At 36.8% G+C, this 25,099-nt stretch overlaps 1 protein-coding gene and 1 long non-coding RNA gene across 2 annotated transcripts in view; one reads left to right on the top strand and one right to left on the bottom strand.

Annotated features, from left to right (window-relative positions):
• Positions 1–2,007: 2,007 nt before the first annotated feature.
• The window catches only part of SLC17A8 (solute carrier family 17 member 8), a 62,552-nt gene continuing 39,460 nt past the window's right edge, over positions 2,008–25,099 (bottom strand). The window contains exons 6-12 of the mRNA XM_074268048.1: positions 18,585–18,671; positions 16,625–16,764; positions 16,358–16,507; positions 14,035–14,167; positions 9,137–9,247; positions 3,617–3,744; positions 2,008–2,841 (exon numbers count right to left, since the gene is read on the bottom strand). Coding sequence (XP_074124149.1) covers positions 2,497–2,841; positions 3,617–3,744; positions 9,137–9,247; positions 14,035–14,167; positions 16,358–16,507; positions 16,625–16,764; positions 18,585–18,671 — 1,094 coding nt within the window. The 3' untranslated portion in view covers positions 2,008–2,496. The remainder of the gene's footprint in view (positions 2,842–3,616; positions 3,745–9,136; positions 9,248–14,034; positions 14,168–16,357; positions 16,508–16,624; positions 16,765–18,584; positions 18,672–25,099) is intronic.
• Positions 9,157–24,733, top strand: LOC141543148 (uncharacterized). The gene is made up of 3 exons (XR_012482351.1): positions 9,157–9,271; positions 21,913–22,055; positions 23,817–24,733. It is a non-coding gene; the product is annotated as an uncharacterized LOC141543148 (long non-coding RNA).

The raw sequence follows: 25,099 nt of genomic DNA, 5'->3' as shown, positions 1-25,099 counted from the left end.
TTTCTTTGGAAAATAGAAATGTCGTTTTAATTAACAATAGACAGAAAAGGTCTTTTTAAAAAATAATACTCCTCTTCGTGTCAACACTGTTTACAAGAGACATTAGATAGAATATCTTATTTTATTGCCTTATAAGTTCTCCATGGGTGAAAGCCTCCATCATGTTGGGGCGGGGGGCAATTAACCAGACATGGACAAGAGGTGAACAGGCATAGCCAGGTCACAATCAGTAATTCAGGAAACAGTACTTACACGTGGTGAGATCACAGTTCTGCCAAATCATAGACATCACACATGTTTCTAGAAAAAGGATCAGTTAATATTTCCCAAGATGACTAACAACTTTTCATAACTAATTAGTGTAATATGTTTTGTTGTATCTTTAAAATTCCCTTGAAAATTGTGGTTTTGTTTCTTCCTCCTATATGAGATCTTTCCAGGTTCCCTCGATTATTAGCACTGCAATTTTTCCATATTCCCAAACTGATTTCATATTCCACATTTCCATCTTTATCTGCACATAACTGGGCCAGCCTGACTGTTTTCATATGTGTCTCTCTTTCCCTACTGCTAGGTACACAGTAGTCTTTTAATGATGGCTCACTGAATTGAATTAGACCATATGTTTTATTTTAGAAATCAATCCTCAATTTTCAAATCAGCATCGTTATGGACAAAAGTGTTAGATGCTTCATATGGGATTTTGCTTTTTCCATCAGATCTTCTGTTAAACTACCAGCAGAACAGATTGAAGAAATAAAATAAAAAGTGGGAGGATTTTAAGAAACATCCCACCTAAGACAAAATATAAACTTGTCACAAAAATTCACTTACTTTTCTTTTTTTAAAAAAACATCTATGGTTGGCCATCTGCCCAATCAATAAACATTTATTAAGTTCCTACTATGTGCCAGGCACTATGCCCAGCACTTCAGATAAAGAAAAATTTTTAAAATTCCTTGATGTCAAGAAGCTCAGTTTAATAGGAGTCCTGTTCTTTTTGTTACATCCATGAGATAATAAAAAGGTAAAATTGGCAGGATATCTGAGCTTTGATTCTTACCAACACTGAGGAATGCTCAGTTTCACGGGCAATTGGTTTCCTAGACTGATAAATTTCCCTCTCTACATAAGCATCTGACCCTTCTACAACTCCAATTCTCTGACATAAGTATGAATCCCAACAACCAAGAGTTCACTTCTAGTATATCAGCTAATCCTTTGCCATCAACTGAAGCTAGGACTCAACTGAACCCAAACCAATTTAGCAGATAAATTAAATCCCAGAACAAAAACAGTACCTCAAAGTCACATTTTGATACAGAAGCCCAGATACCCAGGGAATCACCTCATCTCAGAGGTAGAAGAAGCCTCTGAGGTCAATTTGTCTAATTTCAACTGGACCAAGAAGCCATTCTACAAGAAATGCAACAAGAAGTCATCCAGACTTTGTTAGACATTTCCAGTGAGGAGAAACCAGTCTATTCTCTAAATAAAGGAGGCTATTGGTAAGAAGGGGGAAATCAATGTATCTCCTACATAATGATAGTGTCCCAGTCAATCTCAGTAAAGTTGGAAACTATTAAAGTTTAAAACTACACTAAGACTTTTGAGACACCCTGTATATATAAATATATATTTACATAATATCATATTTATTTGAGGAATAAGTTAGAGTAGAAGAAGAAGGAAGGAAGAAGGAAGGAAGGAAGGAAGGAAGGAAGGAAGGAAGGAAGGAAGGAAGGAAGGAAGGAAGGAAGGAAGGAAGGAAGGAAGGAAGGAAGGAGGGAGGGAGGGAGGGAGGGAGGAAGGGAGGAAGGAAGGGAAGGAGGGAGGGAGGAAGGAAGGAAGGGAGGGAGGAAGGAAGGAAGGAAGGGAGGAAGGGAGGAAGGAAGGAAGGAAGGAGGAAGGGAGGGAGGGAGGGAGGGAGGAAGGAGGGAGGAAGGAAGGAGGGAGGGAGGGAGGGAGGAAGGAAGGAAGGGAGGAAGGAAGAAGGGAGGAAGGAAGGAAGGAAAAGAAAAGGGAAAAATGAAAAAATGAAGAAAAGAACTTGAAGGAAGGAAGAAAAGAAGGAAAGTGGCTAATCTATCTCCTAAATAAATACTGGAGTAGACTTATGATTTTATTAGAATAGGAAGCACCTATTAGGAAACCTCTACCAATGGGGATGGACACTGGCTTTGCACCTTAAAATCTAAGAGAACTCCTAGAAAATGATTGAATGATTTGTCCAGGGTCACAGAGCCAGTATGTGTTAGAGGTAGGACTCAAATCCACATCTCTCTAACTCAGAGAATGAGAGCAGATCTGTAGCCTCCCACACCATTGTTGCCTCTTCACCAAATATGTGGTCCCATGTCTTTTCTTTTCATCCTATAGCACTCAATGTCTTGGCAAGATCTGCTAGGGAGGAAGCAATAGCTATGGATACTATAGTGTCTGGTTTCATGGTATGCAGAGGCCTGGAATGCTGAAGGAACTGGGCATTTTCTTACACTAGGACGTGTCTGGGAAGTATTCCCCTTCATACTGATAGGATGACTGCTCTTCCTCATCCATTGTCAGTTCCCTCTGCCCTCTCCATTCATTTCGCTGGATTTCACTATTCTGAGCGGTTGCCCCATAGGACATTTTTTTCCTCGGACAAACAAAAGTCTCGTGGTTCAGTTCCATCTCTTCCACCAACTCATCTTGGTCAATAATGCCACATTTTTCCTCACAGAGATTCTCTGGATCTGCCCATTCCTGTTTCTCCCCGGAAGCAAAGACACCATAGAAGATCACGCCACTGTAGTGTACCAGAGCAGCTATGAGGAAGACGTTCTGCCATTCTTCCCGGGTCTAAACAATTACATTAAACATTGTTAGATATTTTAAACCAGAAATAAAAAGAACCCATTAAAAATAGCTTCCACTTTCCTTGCTGTTCACTCAATTTGTCAATGGCATAAGAAACTGTATGCAGGACTTCTTAAACTTTTTTCACTCATAACCCCTTCTAATCCAAGAAATTTTTACATAACCCCAAGTATACATTATATATATATATATAATAGGTACACAAATCAAATATTTTCTGATAATAAATCATAATTTTACAATCCCCACATTCTGTTATACAACCCCATAATGGGTTGTGTTTAAGAAATTTTTGTTCTAAATGATGAACAATAAGCTGTTTTCTCTATAATATAATAATACTGTTTTCTCTATAGAGAAAACAGTACTGACTTGGGTGGACCAAGGTTTATATCATAATTGGGAAAGCTAGAAAAGGGCCTTAGCTTAGTGGTCATTGAGTCCAATACTCTCACTTTCCAGACCAGGAAACCGAGGCATAGAAAAGGTTACAGAGCTAGTAAGTGACCCAGGTATCCCTGAATCCAAGTCTAATACTCTTTTAAATCATGTTGGTTTCTAGGGGCTGAAAAGTCTACTCCCTTTAGTTGACAGACAGGTTCAGATAAGAGGGCTGATTGAGTGAAAGAACTGGGACTAGAATCCAGGTCTTCTGGCTCTCACTCTGGTGGTTTTTCTCATGTTCCCATCTTGTTTCCCAACCCAAGGATAACAGTAAAAAGAAGGTTCATTGGCGTCTTTTACAAAGAGCACTCACCTTGTGCTTAGTCATTGCACCAACAATAAGAGGACAAACCATTCCAGAGAGGGTCCCCACACCATTGGAGATCCCCATGAGAATGCTGGCATAGCGTGGGGCAATATCCAAGTGGTTAACATTAAATCCTAGGACAAAACCAACACATTAAAGAGACATTTCTAGATGAGATCAAACACTCAAGGAAATCTAGCATCTGAGTTGGAATCAAGCCTTTCCCTGACAAACAATCACTCTGACTCCTAGACTCAATAAGAGGTCATTCTAATCTGTGTCACACATCCCAAGAAGAGAACCAGTAATTGTAGAGGCAGTCCAGCCCATTTTTGAATTGAGAGCTGGTGTGGTATAGTCTAGAATGTTGGACTCCAGTCAAAAAGATATGAGTTTGAATCCCACCTCAGACACCAACTAGCTAGATAAGTAGGCAATCCATGGCTTTTTCATTCATTTATTCATTCATCCCACATGACTTTCAACTACCTGAAATTTTTTTTTCTAAATCTCGTTCTCTTTTCCAAGTCAACTATTTGCAATTCTTTCAAGCAGAGCCTATATTTTATGGTCCCTAACCCCCTTGTTGTCCAGACTGTCCTCATCTGGATGCATTTTAGCTTGTCAATGTTCTTCCTTTCTGTATCAGTTTCCTGAACTGTAAAATGGGGATAATATAGCAACTACTTCAATGTTGTTGTGAGGATCAAATGAAACAATATTTGTAAAGTGTGAGCACAAAGTAGGTGTTTATTAAATATTTGTTCCCTTCCTTTCCCCCATCAGGAGAATTAAAAATATTTTTTTTTCACAGATACCTCAGTGTTTCCTCCTGCAGAACTTTGAGCAATTTGCCAAAACCCCTAGTTTATATATATATATATAAAGTCTAGCTACACATGTACCACTCTGTGCCATTGATTTTTTGAACACATGTTCAAACTTTACATTCATCCCATTGATATATCATCACATTAATTGTAGCTCATCTAAAATCTGTCATATCCTTTTGAATCCAGTATCTACCAGCCATTCTACTAGCTATTGCTCTCAACTTTCTGTCTTCCAAAAATTTGATCATCTGATATCTATACATGCTTTCATACATGCTAAAGTTTCAGGGTATCAGGATTCTGAAAAACATTTGAAATTTTTTTTTTAACTTTAAAAAAAAAATCTTGGTCAATTTATCCATAATGCCTAAAAATGTATGGGGAAAAATCATTTTTCTGTCTCCCTATTTGGGATTTTCTTTTCTGATTAAGAAATTGTCCCCCACTCCCACCAATCTCTCTAATTTTTTATTAAGCACACCTCCTCTTTTATGTCAGTGTGCCAAAGTACCAGACAACCAGAATATAAAACAGCAGTCAGATTAATTATACCTACCGCCTGATTGGGATGTGATAAACACTTTATTAGAAAAGAGCCCAGAGATAAAAAGCAATTAATATGATTGTCAAGCATTATGCTCAGATACAAAGACTGTGCATTTGCTTTTAGTTGGAGATAATACAAAGAAAGTCTTTGAGATTTTAGTAGCATATCCTCTGGAGCTTGAAGGAGATTAAACCATTAGGAACTCAGAAATTCTGATAAATATTTGGTTGAATATGCCCCGGACCTGCCTTTCTACCATCTATGAGAGAGTTAGAGTGGGCACCTCAATAGGTTGAGTTCCAGTCTCGGCTATCTCACATATTATCTATATGATCTTGGGCAAGTCACTTTCTGAACCTCAGCACTGTCATATACATGAAAAAGTGAAGTTGGGTGAATGATTGCTAAGAACCCCACCCCCCTTCATAGGGTGAGAATCTATTTCTGTCATCAAAACACTGTAGTTGTTGTATGTTGAGTGCCAGGCTTGGCATTAAGGAAATCTGGGTTCAAATTCTACCTCTAATCCTTACTGGCTGATTGATCATGAGCATAATGCAAGGTCATAGATTTAGAACCATAAGGTGTCTCAGAAAATAGCTAGTCCAATCAATCCCTTCCTTTTATAGACGAGGAAACTGAGGCTCGGGGAAGATTATATGATTTGTTGTCCAAAGTTATATGGACAATAACTATCAGAGATGGGATTTAAACTCTGCTATTTTGCTTCTTGAGCCTACAGTTCCAGGAAGTATCCTGCCTGGTTAGGATCACTCTCAAGATTTGTCATAGATGCAATCAACATGAATGAATGATTTCCTACACTAGGCATTCCTTACACAGTGGAACCTGCAGATCCTTCATGGAATGATCTTCATCCTGTCCTTCTATCAGAAGTCTATTTGTGAAGTGTCTCCTAAAATGGTCCCATCTCCTTTTCCCTCACATCCCATTTGACAATCACAAATGTACATCAAAACATCAAGAACATGATTTTACCCTTATAGTGAATTCTGAAACAAATCACAAACCATCTAAAGCAAGAGTTTTTAACCTGGGGTCCAGACACTGCCAAAGAGTCTGAGGATAGATTTCTGAGAATACATAAACTTGGGCATGGACATGAACTTGTAGGGGGGACAAAAGTGCATCTTTGAATAATCGCTTTCCTTTATAATTCTCTATATATTTTATTTTATACATCTCAAGCCATAATTCTGAAAAGTGCATAGACTTCACCAGGCTGCCAAAAGGGATCCGTGACACACACAAAAAGATTTAGAGCACCTCCTCTATAATTTATAATTCCAGAAAGTTCTTGAGGATCTTAGAAGTTACATAGTATTTAATATTAATAGCGAACACTTAAATAATGCTTTTAAGTTTGGAATCCCAGAAAAGTGATTGAGGATCATACAAGTAATAATAATAATAGTGAACACATATAATGCTTTAAAGTTTGGAATCCTAGAGAAGTGCTTAAGGAGCTTAAAAGTTACAGAGTAATAATAATAATAGCTGACACATATAATACTTTAAATTTTGGAAATCCAGAAAAGAGTTTGAGGACCCTAGAAGTTACAAAGTAATTAATAATGAAGACCCTAGAAATGACAAAGTAATTAATAATAATAGCTAACACTTATATAATACTTTAAATTTTGGAAATCCAGAAAAGAGTTTGAGGACCCTAGAAGTTACAAAGTAATTAATAATGAAGACCCTAGAAATGACAAAGTAATTACTAATAATAGCTAACACTTATATAATACTTTAAATTTTGGAAATCCAGAAAAGAGTTTGAGGACCCTAGAAGTTACAAAGTAATTAATAATGAAGACCCTAGAAATTACAAAGTAATTACTAATAATAGCTAACACTTATATAATACTTTAAATTTTGGAAATCCAGAAAAGAGTTTGAAGACCCTAGAAGTTACAAAGTAATTAATAACACATATAGTGCTTTAAAATTTGGAAAGTGTATATACACATGTATATATAACTATATATAAATAGATGTATATATATGTTTATATGGACGTGTGTATGGATTTTATTATAATATTATTAAATTAAATGATTTTATTAATTTATTAATATACATATAATTTGTTGGTTTATAATTAAATTATTAAATATTATAGATGTGTATTTTAGATAGCTAGATGTACCAAGTGAATTAAGTAGATGGTATTATTATCCATTTTACAGATGAGGAAACTGAGGCTGAGCAAGGTTAAATGACTTGCTTAGGTCAGACAGCTAATTAGTAAACATATAAGGCAAGACATGAACTCCGATTTTCCTAACCCCAGATCAAGCATGCTAGGTATCCACCGGCCTACCTAATTGACCTGGGTCACAAAACTTGTTAGTGCCTGAGACAGAATCTGAACCCAGTCTTCTTATGCTCCCTTCCCTCTGTTACAGACTTGTCCCCTTTAATTTTATATGTCCAGTCACTTGAAGGCTCTATTCCATCTTGTCCTAATTTCTTGCTGCTCATCTGTCCCTAAATTTGCCATATCTCTATTTCTGATCAAGACACCTTTCCAACCAAGCCTGACCTGTTCTATTATACCAATGGCCATAGACTCCTCCCAGCTCTGAAATTGTGCTGTTTCCCCCCCTCTGATTATTATTCTATGTAATTCAGGCTTCTCAGTGCCAAAAACATGAACAAATTGATATCTTTGAATACAGGAAATGAATCTTCACTGTGTTACCAAGTTATCATGGAGTGAGACGCTATCTACGTCATTCGGCTTTTCATAGCATCCGAAAGGTGGAAGAGACCTCAGAGATCACCCAACCCAGTGTCTCTTCCTTCAGTGGACATTTATTAAGCTTGAGAACTCACTACTTTCCAAAGGAGATTGTTTAATTTTGGGACAACTCTATCAGGAAATTTTTCCTTATATTGTCAATCCTGCCTTTCTGAAAACTTAAAAATCTTGGTCTTAATTTTGCCCTGACTGATTAAGCAGACCAAGTCTGAATCTCCTTTCTTGCAATCACTTTTCAAATCTTTGAAGATAGCACAAAACTATTATCCATTTTATAAAACTTATCTCTAAATATCTTTAATTTTTCCCTAATTCCTTCAACCTACAAATCACAGACTTGGAACTGGAAGTGAACCTTAGAATTAATCAAATAATTGATCGACTGATCAAGGGGTATTTATCAAATATCATTAAGGACCAAACACTGAGGAAATCAGCCTATCCAGTACCTTAATCATTTCCAGGTTCCCTTATCATGCCAACTATGCTGCCCTGGACACCTATCAGCTTGTCAGGGTCTCTTGAAACTTAATGTTCAGAACTGGACTTAATTATATCGGTGGGATCAGACTTGGGCAGACACTGTGAAGCTATTCCCCTCCCTCACTATATGTCAACAACTTAGCAGAAAGAACCAGGATTGTTTAGCTGGGGGAGAAGATTCAAGGGGCCCATAACTACTCTCTGTCATTAAATTTAGTTTATTCCACCAGGAGGGGAGAAGGAGGGACACTGGGTGGAAGTCTAAAAGAGATTGATTTAGGCTTGATGTCAAGAAAAACACTGTAACGATGAGAGTTTCCAACAGTGGAAGAGGATTAGCTCTAGAAGGGATAGATTTCCCTTTGGAAGTCTTTAGGCAGAGACTGGAAAACCACTTGTTGGGGATCTTGGAGGATGATTTTTCTCAAGCAACTAAGGTCATCAAATCCTAGATTTACAGTTTAGAGACCATCAATTCTATCTTACTCTTCTTATATTACAGATCTGGAAACTGAGGCCTAGAGAAGTTAAATGCCCAGCTTTCTCTCTCCAATACCAATATCCTGTTTGTGTCTGTTGAGGTCTCCTTCCCACTCTCATATCTTGTGGCTATATGCTTATAGCCTCAAATCATATTTCAGTTTTTGGCTGTCATGTTATGCTGTTGACTCATATTAAGTCTGAAGTCCGTTAAGACTAACAAGATCTTTTTCAAATGAATTATTTCCTAATATAACTGGAAATGAAGACTAAGCAAGTCTTCTGTTGAGTTCCCACTCTCTTAGATCTTCAACCTACCATCAATGATATCATAAAGGATGCTGCTCCAAACAAAGCCTTCCCACCCAGCCCCCCCCATAGGCCTAATATTTTACCTGAAATTGCAAAGCCACTGAATCCTACAGCCAGCACTAGGAAGGAGATAGCCACACCTTTGGTATGAGAGAAACCAACCACCAAGAGTAAGGTGGCTTCCATGCCAAAACCTGCAAATGGAAAAAAAATGGGGGGTAGGTAAATTTCATTTTATTCCAAGTAATCTAAGTATGGACTGTCCTCATGCCCCCGAATTAATATGCCTACACAGGAACTCATAAACTCTGATACTCTGTAACATCCCATATGTATTCCATGAACACACTAGTCTTCATAAATTCATAACTTCATAATTTTTATAACTATCCATTTTTTAAATGTTAAGTGTTCATACTTCAATTCTGTGATTCATTGGTATAAACACTTTTATCAGTGTTCCATTCCCTCAAGATTTTGTTTTATGAGAGTCAATATTGGGGCAGCTAGGTGGTGCAGTGGATAGAGCACCAGCCCTGAAATCAGGAGGACCTGAGTTTGATGCTGGTCTCAGACACTTAACACTTCCTAGCTGTGTGACCCTGGGCAAGTCACTTAACCCCAATTGCCTCAGCAAGAGAGAGAGAGTGTGAGTAGCCAATATGGCCACAATATTCATACCAATTGTCATATTCATCACAATATTCAATCCCACCTTTATATAGCTCACCTTAGCAAGGAGAGCTGGAGAGAGGACTCTCCAAACTTACTGAGAGGATACCACTAAAGGATTTTAAGCAGAGGAATGTTGAGATCACACTCAATTCGACACCATTGGGAAGGATGGATTGGCGGATGGAAAAACTAAAATAGGGAATACCAGTCACTTCTTTAAACACACACACACACAAGTTGGTTTTTCCTTTTCTTCTGATTCTTCTTTCTCAACATGACTAAGGTGGAAATGTATTTATTATGATTGCCATCTTGGGAAGGGGGAGAGAGGAAGGGAGAAATGGAAATCCATTCTACAATAAATGGCCTGAAATGAACCTGAAAAGGACACTAATTTCTTTAATTTTTGTCAAGTAGTGGTATATTCTAATAGTCAAATATAACAACTCACCCCTTCTCGAAAAATCTTTACATTATAATTAAAATCTCACTTTAGTCACAGACTAGCTGTATGACCTTGGACTAATCATTTAACCCAGATTATCTTGAAAAAAAAAATCACAAGTCTGAGGCCAATTTTTAATCCACTTTGTCACATTCTCCTTACTTCAGAAAGAGAAACTAATACAGAATGATTCTTTCCTGTTCACTAATTTAGCTACTTGGAGTGACCCTCATCTTCATGCATGTGAATCAATGCTGTGATATAAAGTCCAACAAGATATATGACTTCAAAGAATTCAGATCTGGAAGAAACCTTAGAGAGCATTTAGTCCAGTTTCTTCATTTCACAAATGAGGAAAATGAAGTTCAAAGAAGCGAAGAAACTTGGAATCATAGGATCATAGATTCAGAAACCTTAAAGATCATCTAGCCCAGTCCCCATCTTTTTAAAGATAAAGAAACTGGAGTGAAATAATATATCCAAAGTCAGCAAATAGCAAAGTCAAGATTCAAACCCTAATCTTTTGATTCAAAACCAGTCCTCTTTCCACAATATCATACTGTCTTCCCACTAATTTTCAGGCTAGGACAAAATGAAATTGGGGTTAATATTCAATAACATGGATTTATGTTATCAAAAGAAAGAACTTTTATCTATAATGGATAGTAAAGATTTCTCAGGAAGGGGTGAGTTACTGCCTTTGACTACTAGAATATACATATACTTGACAGAAGAAATTAATGTCTTTGGGGGGGTCTGTTTCACACTATTTATTCTAGAATTCTGACTGTATTGCACCATAGCATTTGGAAAACACTTTCCATATGCATCTCTGTGGATCTATCAAGGAATATGTATGCTATATTTAAAATAAAATATTCAATGCTTTAAATTCTGCTTCCATGTGTGTTGGAGGTGATCATCCCTTTGGAACCTTCATATTTTTCTTTTAACATCAAGGTTGCTCAAAAGATTTAATTCTCCACTTCCATCTTCCTCCAGTCAATGTGCAATCAAACACATCTGTTCACAGCCCTATCCCTCTAAGACTTAAAGCTGGAATTTCTTGAGTAGTTAATTCTCAGCTCTAGCAATTGTGTGAAAATCAATAGGGGGAGGGAGCTGATACATCATTAGACCTGAAAAGAAAAACTTCAAGAAGTAAAAACCCAACATGAGTTTCTGTAGGATGGTTAGCTAAGTTTCCAAAAGCAGGTTATCAACTTGTCTATTTGTGTCTACTTGTCTTGTCATAAACAGACATTGGGAATTACATATCCATCGAGACTGGGTGGTCTTTAACTGCAGGGTAAAAAACTCAGAGAACTGAGAAAAATTTAAGGAAGAGACTCATCAAATGAAATTAGAACCAAGAATAAAATGGAAACTTAGAATTTTTGCCATTTGATGATGAAAATCCCAATTTAGGTTGAAAAAGCTTCAAGCTGACTCAAGGAAACCAAGGCTATATTTATTTAAAAGCAACAATAACAACAACAATAATAACATTACATAGCACTTCAAAATTTGAAAGGAACTTTATGGTGTTCTTTCATTTGATACTCACAAGAACCGTACAAGGCAAGTACTAGTATCCCCATTTTACAGTTAAGGAAACTAAGGAAAAAAGTGAAGTGACTTGTCTAGGATCATAAGTCTTCCTGGTTCAATATGCAGAGGTCTACCCAATCAATGCACTTGTTAAAATTCCATATGAAATGCTCGTGTTCATTGGAGAAAAAACAAGGAAAGTATTTACTCAGAGTGTTTAAACAAGAAAGGTTCTATTAAAATTCAGCTGGTATGGTGGATGGAGTGTTATATTTGAGGTCAGGAAGATCTGACTACAAATCCTACCTTAGACATGTATTATCTGTGTGACTCTGGACAATTCATCTAATCTCTCCCAGCCTCAGTGTTCTTATCTCTAAAATGGGGATAATAATAGCATTTCTCTGCTGAGTGAAGTGACTAGAACCAAAAGAGCACTGCATATATTAACAATAAGATATTTGATGATTAACTGTGACGGACTTGGCTCTTCTCTAAAGTATAGTGGCAATTCAGGACAATTCCAATAGCCTTGGATGAAAGAACTATGGAGACAGAATGTAAATCAAAGCATAGTATTTTCACCTTTTTTGTTTGATGGTTTGCTTGCTTTTTTCTTTCTCATAGTTTTCTCCCTTTTGGTCTGATTTTTCTTGCATGACATGACAACTATGGAACTATGTTTTAAAGGATTACCCATATTTAACATATGTCAGATTGCTTGCTATCTTGGGGAGGGAGGAGGTAAGGGAAGGAGAAAAATTTAGAACACAGAGTCATACAAAAATTAATGCTGAAAATCATTTGTATATGTATTTGGGCAAATACCATGTTATTGAGAAAAAAATTCAAATAAATAAAATAATGGCCAAAAATAATAATAGCATCTCTCTTATAGGGTTGTAGTGAAGAACAAAGATCATGTACACAATTCTTGTTTCAAAACTTAAAGCACCATATAAATACTGGCTTTTATTATGCTATAATAAAATCATGTAATTTGTAAACAAATTATATAAATTATATATTTGATATTTAAATTGTATAACATTTATATTATTATAATTATCATCACCCCCAGTTGGAAGACATGGAGAGTCATTATTAGTTATTTTGTTTTGTTTTACCTGGGTTAAATAACCAGACATTTCTTGGGACAAATTACTTGAAAGGCAGTCTTGGTTGAGAGAAATACAAAGAAACTGACACACCTGTACAAAGAAGTTACTGAAAGAACAGGGGGAAAGGGGAAGGATAGAGGAGAGATCACTCTAGCCCACCATCTTGGTATTTTCCTATTATAACTAAATATTTATACTAAACTCTGTTCTTATCTTCCTGGAACATTATAATTGCCTTTAGCATCATCCACATTCAGTGCTCTAGGGCACGGCACTAGTCACCCTATCCTAGTTATGTCTCTGAACATAAGACAGGAGGAAGCAATTTGCTCTAAAGTGTCCTGTTTGTTCTAAGAAGACGTTGCTTTAGCTATTGTTTCAGGGCATCTAGGTGGTGACATGAAGAGAATGGGTCCTAGAGTCAAAAAGGCATGAGTTCAAATCTTACCTTAGACACTAGCTGAGTAACCCTGAGCAAGTCACTTAACCCTGCTTGCCTCAGTTTCCCCATCTGCAAAATGAGCTGGAGAAGAAAATAGCAAACCACTCTAATATCTTTGCCAAGAAAACCCCAAATAGGGTGATAAAGCAACAAACACGCCTGAATAACAACAACAACAAAATAATTATTGTTTGCCTGTGAGAAGAGATGGAGGAGGGCCCAGATCTTTATAGAGTCAGAAACACTTATCAATAAGAAAGGTTTATAATGTGGATCCAGGAGCATCAGCCCTGGAGTAAAGAAGATCTGAATGCAAATCCAATCTCAAGTGTCTGCATTTGACACTTTACTAGCTGTGTGATCTTGGGCAGGTCACTTAACTTCAATTGCCTTGCCAAAATAAAAAAAAAAAAATTTAAATTCCTCTAAAGAATATCACAAGATAAACTACACATAGCACAACATAGATCATACAATCCCATGACCTTAAAGGGCACCTGGGTAGAGTCATATTGTATAGTCATCACTTTGTATGGAAAAGATCTTGAGATATCAATGATCTGTACACATATTCATTTAGCATCACTGCTGATAAAGAGATGGGCTTTCAGTTCAGGCCTACAATTACCAACCATTAAATAGATGTATTCCTATTTATTATATAAATTCCATAATGTTTTATATTTAAATTAAAATTAATTTTCATCCTGCAAAAGTGGCATAAAACAGCTCAAGGATTCTCAATACCTCCACAATTCATGATTTTGCGTACAGCTGTTGTTGTTAAAATCTTTCTACTTCTTAAATAATCAGCCAACTGTCCTCCAATGGGCACAATGATGGTCATGACCATATGCGGGACTGCAGACAAAAGACCCACCTGGAATTAAAAAATAATAATAATGAGTTACTCATATTTTTGTCTACTTTGTTTTCTTTTTCATTTGGCTAGTTAATTGTCCTATATTTCTTTAGTTGTAGAAATGTAAATCAGATTCCACTGTTAGGCAGGAACAATAACAATAACAATAAACAATAACAATAGCAACAAACTTAGAACTACTCTTTTTTTAAATTTTTAATTTTTTATTTTTTTAATAGTTTTTATTTACCAGATATTTACATGGGTAATTTTACAACATTGACAATTGCCAAACCATTTGTTCCAATTTTTTTCCCTCCTTCCTCCCCACCCATGGCAGGATGACCAATACATATTAAATATATTAGAGTATAAATAAAATACAATGTATGTGTAGGTGTCCAAACAGTTGTAGAACTACATTTTAGCAGAGAACTAGGAACACAATAGGAGACCATTGAATGATGAAAGGCTAAAAGAACTGTGATCCATGAATGTAATAGCAGGTGATGCAGTGGCTAAATTACTGGGCCAGGAGTCAGGAAAACTAAGTTCAAATCTAACTCTTACACTGCCTGTCTCACTTTTCTCATTTGTAAAATCTGTAAAAAGTAATAGCATCTACTTCCCTGGTTCATTGTGAGGATTAAATGAAATAATAAATGTGAATAATAATTGATTAGCACAGGGGCTGATACATAATAAACACTATATAAATCTAGTTATCATTATTAGCTATAGTTATTAAGGGAATTTTGCTGTGTTGTAGGAAATGATGAATGGGATGAATATAGAGTAGTAGGGAAAGATATATTTGACTTGATTCAGAATGAAGTACACAGAGCTAAGAAAACGAAATATATCAGAGCTTCTTAAATCTTTTCCACTTGTGACCCCTTTTTGCCCAAGAAATTTTTATACAATCCTGGGTATATAGGTATATAAAATAAATATGCAAATCAAACATTTACTGATAATAAATCATAAAAAAATTAATTTTAAAACAATTCTTTATAATTTTACCACTTATTAAAGAAGAAAGCAAATTTGCATACTGTTAGATGGATGTCCTTGTTTATTAAATCTTGGTGGAACATTCAATACCTTTTATTGTTGCCAGAATTTTTCATGACCCCTCCTATTCAGTTACACAACTTCATAAGGGGTTGCAATTCACAGTTTAAGAAATTTTGATATACATAATGATGACAAAAGAAAGAACAACAAAAGAATGGAAAATGAATACACAAAATGATAGTGACCTAAACTTCCCAAAGAGGAGGCTTGAGAAGGTTTCTTCCTCTACTACTTTGCAGAGATAGGAAATCATAAGGAGAGAGCACTACATATAACATCAGACATTTTTGATATATTGGCTAGGCTTGTAGATTATTTCTCTTCCCTTTTTTTGTATTATCTACTCTAGGTCATTTCTCTAGGAAGGGGAGGAGGGAATCAACCATGGGGCATGTAGGTTACATAATAACAAAAGATATCAATAAAAATCCCTCAAACTTGATACGCTTCTTCCCACCTCCATACCTTTGTGTAGTGTGAACTCCTTGACAAGGAGCACACTTCTTCCCCTCTGCTTCTATTGAAATCTTTCTTTTCTTTAAGTGCCACCAAATCCACAGAGTTAAAGGGTCATAGATTTCAAGCTAGAGACATCTAAACGTTTCCTCTTACAGATGAGGAAACTGAGGCCCAAAGGAACTAAGTAAATGTGCCCAGGAGTCATGAAGATATTACATCACAGAGTGGGGATCTGAGCCGCAGTCCTCTAATTTCACATCTTTTCATGTAACCAAACCATAGGTAACATTTATATTGTGCTTTGGGATTGAAAAGCACATATCTCACTAGAGCCTCATGACAACCTGGTGAGGATGGTACTACAGAAATTATTATCCCCATTTTACAGATTAAGAAACTGAGGCTTGAAGTATTTAGGTGATTTACTCAGAGTCTCATAGACAGAGAAGCAGAAGGTCTGAGACTTGAACCCAGATCTTCTGCACCCAAACTCAGAACGTTTTCCACCATATCAAAAAAGGGGACAGGTGCTGAGGATGGACATCTCCAGTCTAGACAGCCAAGGCAGAGAGTGAGAAAGGGAGCTGTTAAAATGGGTAATTCTCAGGTGTCTGCTAGAAATGGTTCCCAAAAGTATTTACAAATAATCAGACAAGGTACACTTGCATTTACCTTGCTTATTGCAAAGCCAAAGACTTCTTCAAAGTAAGCAGGCTGACTGATCAACAATAAATAGAAGGTCCAACTCCGACAAAAGTTGGCCACAATGATGGCGTAAACGGGCATTGATGTGAAAAACCGTTTCCAGGGTGTATTAAATTTCTAGAAAAGAAAAATCATGAAGTTTTTGATGAGTAGGATTCACTCTCAAGGGAGCTAGGTAGCTAGGGGAAATTCTTATGGAGAAGAAACCAGAGGCTGATGCTCAATGATACTTACCTCTAGACTGACTAGGTTGGCGCCTTCTCCTATACTTGTCTCTATGTAGGTGCGCTCTTCCTCAGAGATGGTTGGGTGAGAAGCAGGGCACTCATAGGCATGTAGCAACCAGAACATATACCAAATAATCCCAAACATCCCTGTGTGGGAAAACAATGATGGTCTGCTCCCAGGCACAGAATAATGCTCACCTCTCCTTTACTTCCACCTCTGTTAAATATTCAATTTTGAAAACACCTTTCAATAGCCCCAAACAATTTTACACGATTGCAAGCAACCAAGAAAACTTATTTATGGGACAGGAAAGTAGAAGCCACTGCCAGTAGCTCCAAAAAGAGGTTTCTTTCCTTCCTCCTTTCTTTTATCTCTCCTTCCTTTCCTCCCTCCCTCCTTTCTTCTCTCTCCATCTCTCTGTCTCACTCTCTGTCTCTCTCGCTCTCTGTCTGTCTCTCTCTCTCTGTCTGTCTCTGTTTCTCTGTCTCTGTCTCTGTCTCTCTGTCTCTCTCTCCCTCTCTCTCTTTCTCTCTCTCTTTTGTGTCTCTCTCACTCTCTCTTTCTTTTGCTTTCTCTCTTTCTCTCCCTCTTCTCCCTCTCTCTCCTTTTTTGACTCTCTCTCTCCCTTCCTCCCTCTTTTTCTGTGTGCCTCTCTGTTTCTGTCTCTCTGGGTCAGCTTCTGTCTGTCTCAGTCTATCTGTTTCTCTCTGTTTCTCTATCTCTGTCTCTTTATGTGTATCCTGTCTCTCTGTTTATCTCTGTCTCTCTCTGTGTCTGTCTCTCTCTCTGTCTCTCTCTGTGTCTCTCTCTGTCTCTCTCTCTGTCTCTCTGTCTCTCTCTCTCTGTCTCTCTCGTGTCTCTCTCACTATCTCCTTCTTTTGCTTTCTTTCTTTCTCTCCCTCTTCTCCCTCTCTCTCCTTTTTTGACTCTCTCTCTCCCTTCCTCCCTCTTTTTCTGTGTGCCTCTCTGTTTCTGTCTCTCTGTGTCTGCTTCTGTCTGTCTCAGTCTGTCTCTCTCTGTTTCTCTGTCTCTGTCTCTTTATGTGTATCTGTCTCTCTGTTTATCTCTCTGTCTCTCTCTATGAAACTGAAGACCTCCCAAGCTACAGGTGTTCCAAATTTGGCCCTTATATTGTTGTTCAGCCATGTCTGACTATTTTTATCCCATTTGAGATTTTTTGGCAAATATACTGGAGTGACTTGCCATTTCCTTCTCCAGTTTATTTTATAGATGTGGAAATTTAGGCAAACAGAATTAAGTGACTGACCCAGGATTATACAACTAATAAGAGCCTGAGGCCAGATTTGAACTAACAAGGATGAGTCCTCCTGAACTCAGAACCAATAGGAAAAGGAGTATAAGAATCAAATAAAACTTCTTTGCAGTAGATGAGCATAACTCTAAAGAGACTGGTTACCACTGTGACTTTTCTTGAGCCTTTCCATTAATGTGTTTCTTAATGGCATGTGTATATACATATATGTGTGTGTGCACATTTATCCTACGAAGTGTCTAAAGCATGAGACTATAATACAAACTGCTGAAAGTTTTAGACATAGAAAGGCCCAAAATATTGGACAGTCAAGACCCTATTATCAGACCAATAACAACTGCTTCCCTGACCACATCTGCTGAGCCCTTTCCTGTTCTCTCAGCTCTCCCTCTGCTAGTACCCTGATGATCAGAGATTATAGGACTCATGGCTAGACTTGTTATAGAAAACATCATGCTCATTTCAAGTGATCTGGTAGTTAAATAAAAATATTTCTGAATTCATTTCAAAATGCCCATTTTGATACATAAAATACAAAAAATTTAACTGTCTTTTTTGTATAATTTATTTATTCCACTTCTATACTGATTTTTTCTTATTCTTATTTTCCAAGAGTATAATTTTAGACAAACACCAAGTAAAATGTTATCTCTCTGAGTCAACAGAATAAACTCGTGAAATTAAATAACTCACCATAAATATAAAAGACCGAGGACCATCCTATGTACTGCACTAATACTCCAGCCAAAGGCATGGCAACCACTGCCCCCGCATATGAACCTAGGAATGAAAGAATCATGAGAAATATTGGCCATCTAAAACATTAGCTTCTAGCTCTGCAGAGACAGGTCAGATAAACACAAGGCCATGTTGAATTTTGAATAACGAGGCTGGAGAACTCGCCAACTCTCATGACACCATTAAAGAAGAATTCCAGGAATGGAAGACCAGTATTTCTTTCAAATACCATTCATGTCATGAAGAAAAAAAAATGTTTGGAAGGAAGAAAAGAAATGAAAATGTCAAATGAACATTTTAAGAATACATAGAAGAAAGCAAAAGGAAGTTCAAAAGGGGCAGCTAGGTGGTGCAGTGGATAGAGCACCGGCCCTGAAGTCAGGAGGACCTGAGTTCAAATTTGGCCTCAGACACTTAACACTTCCTAGCTGTGTGATCCTGGGCAAGTTATTTAACCCTGATTGCCCCAGCAAAAAAAAAAAAAATTAACTAAACTAAATTTTTTTTAAAAAGGAAGTTCAGAAGAGGATAGGAGCAAAAGATCACATCGTTAATTTAAATCGACACATTAAAAGTTGTATTAATCAATAAAGAAGTATTTATTAAGGGTCCATGATGCATTAGACACTATTCCAAGTTCTGAAGATTCAAAGAAAAAGAAAACACAATCCCTACCCCGAAGCTTACATTTTTTCATGGTCATCCTATAAGATCAGTACTAGAAATATTTGTAGCTTTAGTATGCTAATAAAGAACTTAAATTTCAGAGAGGTTAAGTCACCTAAGTAGGGTCACACAGTGGCAAGTGATTGGAGATTGAAAATTGTAAGAAACATTTTAGAAAAATACACAGAAGAGAAGGGAGCTTAGAAGGGGGCCCAGGGAAGTATGTTAAATTAAATTTATTTCAATACGTACATATACACAAACAGGCAGCTAGATGGTGCAATGGATAGAGCTTTGGGCCTAGAAGCAAGAAGACTTGAATCCAAATTCATCCTTATACATATGTACTAATTGTGTGAGCCTGGGCGAGTCACTTAACCCTTTTTGCCTCAGTTTCTTCATCTATAAAATGAGCTGGTGAAGGAAATGACCGACCATCCCAGTATCTTTGCCAAGAAAACCTCAGATGGGATGATAAAGAATCAGACATGACTAATCAACAAAACAACAATAAAATATACGTATCTATTTATACATAGAGGTTTTTTTTGCTAGTTTCATATTTAAGGCTCACAGATCATAGCTGTATAGTAACCCCATTATCCATCTCCTTATCATGACCTTTGCTATTCCATAAACCTTGAGTCCCATTTTCCAAAGGGTATTTGGCAAAACCTTGATGTATGTAAATAAGGGCTCCATGAAAAGATTCTGGTTAATCATGGATAGATCAGCCTCATTCCTAACTGAGAATAGGGGAGAGACAGGGAGAATGAGTGAGGAGAAAATCCAGAATCAGGATTAGTGCATTATGCCAGTGAGAGAAACTCTGTACCAGCTTTCAGAGGGGTGAAGCTTTGGATACTCAGGATTACTTCCCTATCCTTTGAATGGCCCTAGCAATACCCCTCCATCTCTTCCTTCTATGACCTGTTTTTTAATTTTACTTTCTATTTTTTCCTTGATAGTATTTTAATTTTCCAAATCCATGTAAAATAGTTTTCAACATTCATTTCTATAAGATTTTGTGTTCTAAATATTTTCTTCCTCTCTCTTACCTCCCCCTCCCCTAGACAGCAAACAAGAGGATATAGTTTTAACATGTGCAATATTTTTAAAAACATTTCCACATCTATAGATCTCTATACCTATACCCATTTCTTCATCTATAAAATGAAGATAATAATGTGCTTCCCTTCTAGTGTTATGGTAAAGACCAAATGAGAAAATACTGGTAAAACACTTTGCAAATATTACAGTGCTATATAAATTTTAAGTATTATTTTCAGGGGAGAAACAATTAGGATTAAGTAATTTTCCCAGGGTCACACAGCTAATAATTGAGGCCGGATTTGAATTTAGGTGTTTAATCTACTGGATGACCTAGCTGCTCCAAATTGTGGATGTTATTAATGTTCCTAGAATCATATAGTTAGAAGGCACTTTGGAGACCATAAAGCTCAATTTCCTCAGGCACATGGTAGTTAGGGGACTTGCTTAAGGTCACACAGCTATTAAGGGGCAGAACCAGGATTTATTAACTTGTAGATTTATAGCTGTAAAGGGCCGTAGCGAGAGCCAGTGAGGAAGAGAAAACTGAGACACAAGAGGTTGTTACTTTCCTTAAATCATCACATAGCAAGGAAGTAAATTATCAGGACAGCCTTGAATTCAGGTTTTCTTGATTGCTGATCTAGGGCCCTAATCGACTTCATCAAGTTCATCCCTCCAACATTAGTATTCTTTACACTAGAACTTGCTTAATCTGATAAATACTTATCTATTATGGCTGTTTATCTTGTCTAGACATGATTATAAATTTTACAAGTCATTGACTAGTTTTGGTGCTTTTTAATACCATAATTCCTAGTCTGGTGAGGGGCATCAAGTGAACTTCCAATAAATATTAACTCAATTGAAAAACTCTAATCTGAGATTTACCCTTGACCGTGGATAAGAAGTAGCTGGCTTTAGGAGAATCAACAGCAATTAGAAGCAAATTGCTCTTCTTACTCAGTGCTTCTTCTACCCCTATAACTGCAACCTCTTATTTCAATTCATCTCAAATCTGTATCTCTCGGTCCAATCTCTATCCTAATCTCAAATCAAATTATATAACAATTGATAAAGTAATAAATTAACAATTAAAATTAATAATAAATTAATTAATAATAAAATAATATATTAATGATAAACAATAATTGTTCCAGCTCAAAGGCTCTCATCAATTATTATTAATATATCATAATTAATTAATTAGTCATGGATTATAGTTTTTAATCTGGAAGGGACTTTAAAGGCTTTACATATGGGAAACTGAGGAAACTGAGAAGATAAGTAATTTGACTAATATCACAGCTATGTCATCACATCACAATCTTTGAGCTACAAACTACAATATTGGAGGCTATCTAGTTCATCCCTTCATGAGGAGACTGAGGTCTAATAAGATTAAATGACTTTCCTAGGATTATACAACTATGACAGAAATGATCAATTATTGATTAAATTATTACTAAAGTATTGATTATTGATTAAATATTTATTAAATGATTAATTATTGATTAAAAGTTAAAAGGATAAGGGAAACCATTACATCTAACCTTTTGTTTTACAGAAGAGGAAGAAAATCAAAGAGCTAAACTTACTCAAGATCACATAGCTATTTTGTATCCGAGATCACATTTGAACCCTGATCGTCTTATCACCAAGCCCAAGGCCCAAGACCACTAAGGTCCCAGAAGAGACTCAAAAGTACAGGTAAAGGAACAAGTCTTGGCAAGAATGACAAACCCTTCTCAATCACAGAAAGGTCCTAGTAGAAAGGAGGAGTAAAAACTAAAGGGGTTCTTCAGTAGAGAATAGCAGCAGTAGGAACTTGGCTGAACAGCCTAAGTCTCATGAGAAGGTCTGCAAGGTCATCTGCTAAGAATGAATTAGGTGAGAGGAGGACCAGGTCCCCAGAAGAATGGAGAGAAACAAAGCAGCTGCTTCACAGAATGAGATAAATATATTCTAGCAAGTAAATGATCAGGTTTCCAAGTTAAAAGGGGGGCCCACTGACATTTGGTGAATGGTTGTAGAAGACCTTATTAGCACAATCACCCAACATTTCCCAGTAATTACCAGAAGTGAAAACAAAAAAGCCACACAGGGGAAGGTGTTGAGATCTAGGGGTTGGCAAGATAGGATTGGCAGAAAATTAAAAGGGTGAGGGATTTTAGGGCAGCAGCAAATGCATCACTGAATTAGCTGGCTATGGGGTGGCAGGCTAGGCTGACAGGCAAATGAAGTCATAATTAGGAAGATTTGTTATTAAGAATTTAAAAGATTAGAGGATTCTATGAGAGTCAAAAGCAAGGGCAACTGGTATGAAGGAGTAGGTTGGCCATCGATTTTAGTCCAAATGGGTGATTTGGAGGTTTTAGAACTTATTGGTTAATATCAATATGGAATATTGAGGATGACCACTGTGATTTACGAGAAACCCTGCACTCTTTAGCCATTTTATAAATGACTTGAATAAAGACTTATATGACAAGTTTATCAAATCTTCAGATGATATAAAGCTTGAAGAAATAATTTAATTAAATTAAATAATTAAACTAGAGTTAACAGGGAGTATTTGACAATACTTCAGCAGATCTGAAGTTTTTAAGCCAATTCCAAAATAAAGGGAATTAAATCGGGAAAAAAGAAAACACATTTGGGCTCAAAAATAGACTTTAAAGGTACAAGTTGAAGAGGATAAGAAATAAAAAATATCAGAGGGCCAGGGTTAGTGGATTGCAAACTCATTATTTTGACTCTGGTGAAAGCCATGGATTTCTTCTCAGAATAATATATATTTTAAAAAATAATAATAAATTTTAGTTAGATGCTGGTAAAAATAAAGATGTTATTTTTTTCCATCCACGTTTATGAACAATGTGAAATCTATCCATAGTCCTTTTCAGGTTAAGGACAAGAATTATTTTTGCCTTTTTCTATATCCCCAGCACATACTCAGTGCCTGGGACATAGTGGTACTTAACACATTTTGGGGAAGACTGTCTTATTATTTGCCCTTTTTTATCCCCAGCACTTATCACAATGCCAGACATACAGTAGGTAATTAATAAGTGCTTATTCAATGACCTTTTTTTGGGGGGGTGCTTTATTTATATTCTGAGCATTTAGCATAACAATTGGAACTTGCTTACTTGATTTGATGTAAGAATCCTTGACTTAGGGGAAATGTGATAGATGTCTTTAGGTATCTGAGTAACTGAAGAATGAAGAAGGAATGATTGGGTTTTAACTTAACAAAGGTCAAGGGCTTTAGATTTTCTACTAAGGTGCAGCTTTATCTTGAAAGGATTCTCCAAGCTGGAAAAGTTCTCAAAATTATCTTACCCAATCCCTATATGATTATGGTCTATTTTACAACAGCTCCAATGAGTAAGTAGATGTCTAAGGAAGGGCTCCCAGATGGGGAACTCTCAAGGTTAGGAAGGTTTTGTTCAGATGGTTTTTTATCAGATCCAGGAGCTCATTCACGGATGGGACTCCCAGTGAGAAAACCAGCCATCCCTGGAAGCTGATCAGTAATTACTCTCCAACTTCTAATAATTCTCTTTGTAACTGCTACCCCGTCCTCCAGTTCCAACATCTAGGGCCAAAACTAATCCTTGCCATTCTTGTCATTCAGATACCTAAACATAGCTATCACATTCCCCCACAGAGAGGTTATGTTATTTTCCCAGAATCGCCCATCTAGTTTATGTCAGAAAAGGAACATGAACCCATTTCTTCTTGGCTCTAAGTTCAACAATCTTGCCGCCATATTACATTGCCTCTAGAAAAAAAGATCCAGAAATGAGGATCTGTGAGATCACTGGAATGGGGGACCAACAGGTGAGGAAATCCTTCTCCCACAATAAATTGATCCCTCTCTGCAGCATAGCCTTAGCTACATGGGACAGAGAAAAATGTTGTGACTTTCCCAGAAGCACACAGGCAATATATGCCACAACAAGGCCTGGCTGACCCCTAAAACCAGATACCCAGGAACTATGTCACACTATTTCTGTAGAGAAGGAACCAGAAAGGGACAAATTTTTAAAAGATTTTAAAATCCCAAAGGACAAAATCCTTGTCCAAAGGCAAGAGTAAAAAAAGCTCTTAAAAAGAAACCTGACATGCAGGTTCTGTCTGGAATGAGTCACGAGAGGTCCCATTTACATTCTGATGAGTGTTTCAAAACATTCCCCAGTTCAACATGTGCCTTTAAGCATGAGAAAGAGCATGGAAGAAAACATGAAACATTTTCTTTCCCACTGGAATGATTAGAGATACTACCTAAGCAGCTCCTTTAGGGACAACAGGAGTACTGGTTAGGAGGAAGAAGTCCCCCTCCTAAAGTGAGTAGGGGGTTCCAGATTAAAAATTAACCCCTTGTCCAGGGTCTGTCACTTCCTACATAGCCAAGATTTCCTTTGCTCCTTATTCATGCTAAGTAAATCCATGGAAAATTTATTTTTAAAATAAGTGATTAATTAATCATCAGTCTAAATTAATTAATTAAAATTAACGATTAACTTTTTGAAATGTATTAAAGTATCTTGAAAAATAATGTGAATAGGGTAGAAATATATAGGTAATATGTAAAAGACATGGGATTAAGGGATTTAACCTTGCTACCAACTCTCTGAGATGTGGTTTCATCTTAGACATTATGACATCCAGTTATGTCATTTTACGAGTGAGAAAATGAGGACCTAAAAAGGAAATGTCACCCCTGATTACCCAAGTAGAAAATGATG

This window comes from Sminthopsis crassicaudata, chromosome 5 (assembly GCF_048593235.1).
Source record: "Sminthopsis crassicaudata isolate SCR6 chromosome 5, ASM4859323v1, whole genome shotgun sequence".
NCBI classification, from domain to species: domain Eukaryota; kingdom Metazoa; phylum Chordata; class Mammalia; order Dasyuromorphia; family Dasyuridae; genus Sminthopsis; species Sminthopsis crassicaudata.
The sequence above is the reverse complement of the archived record's forward strand: the minus strand, read 5'-3'. Positions and strand labels throughout refer to the sequence as shown.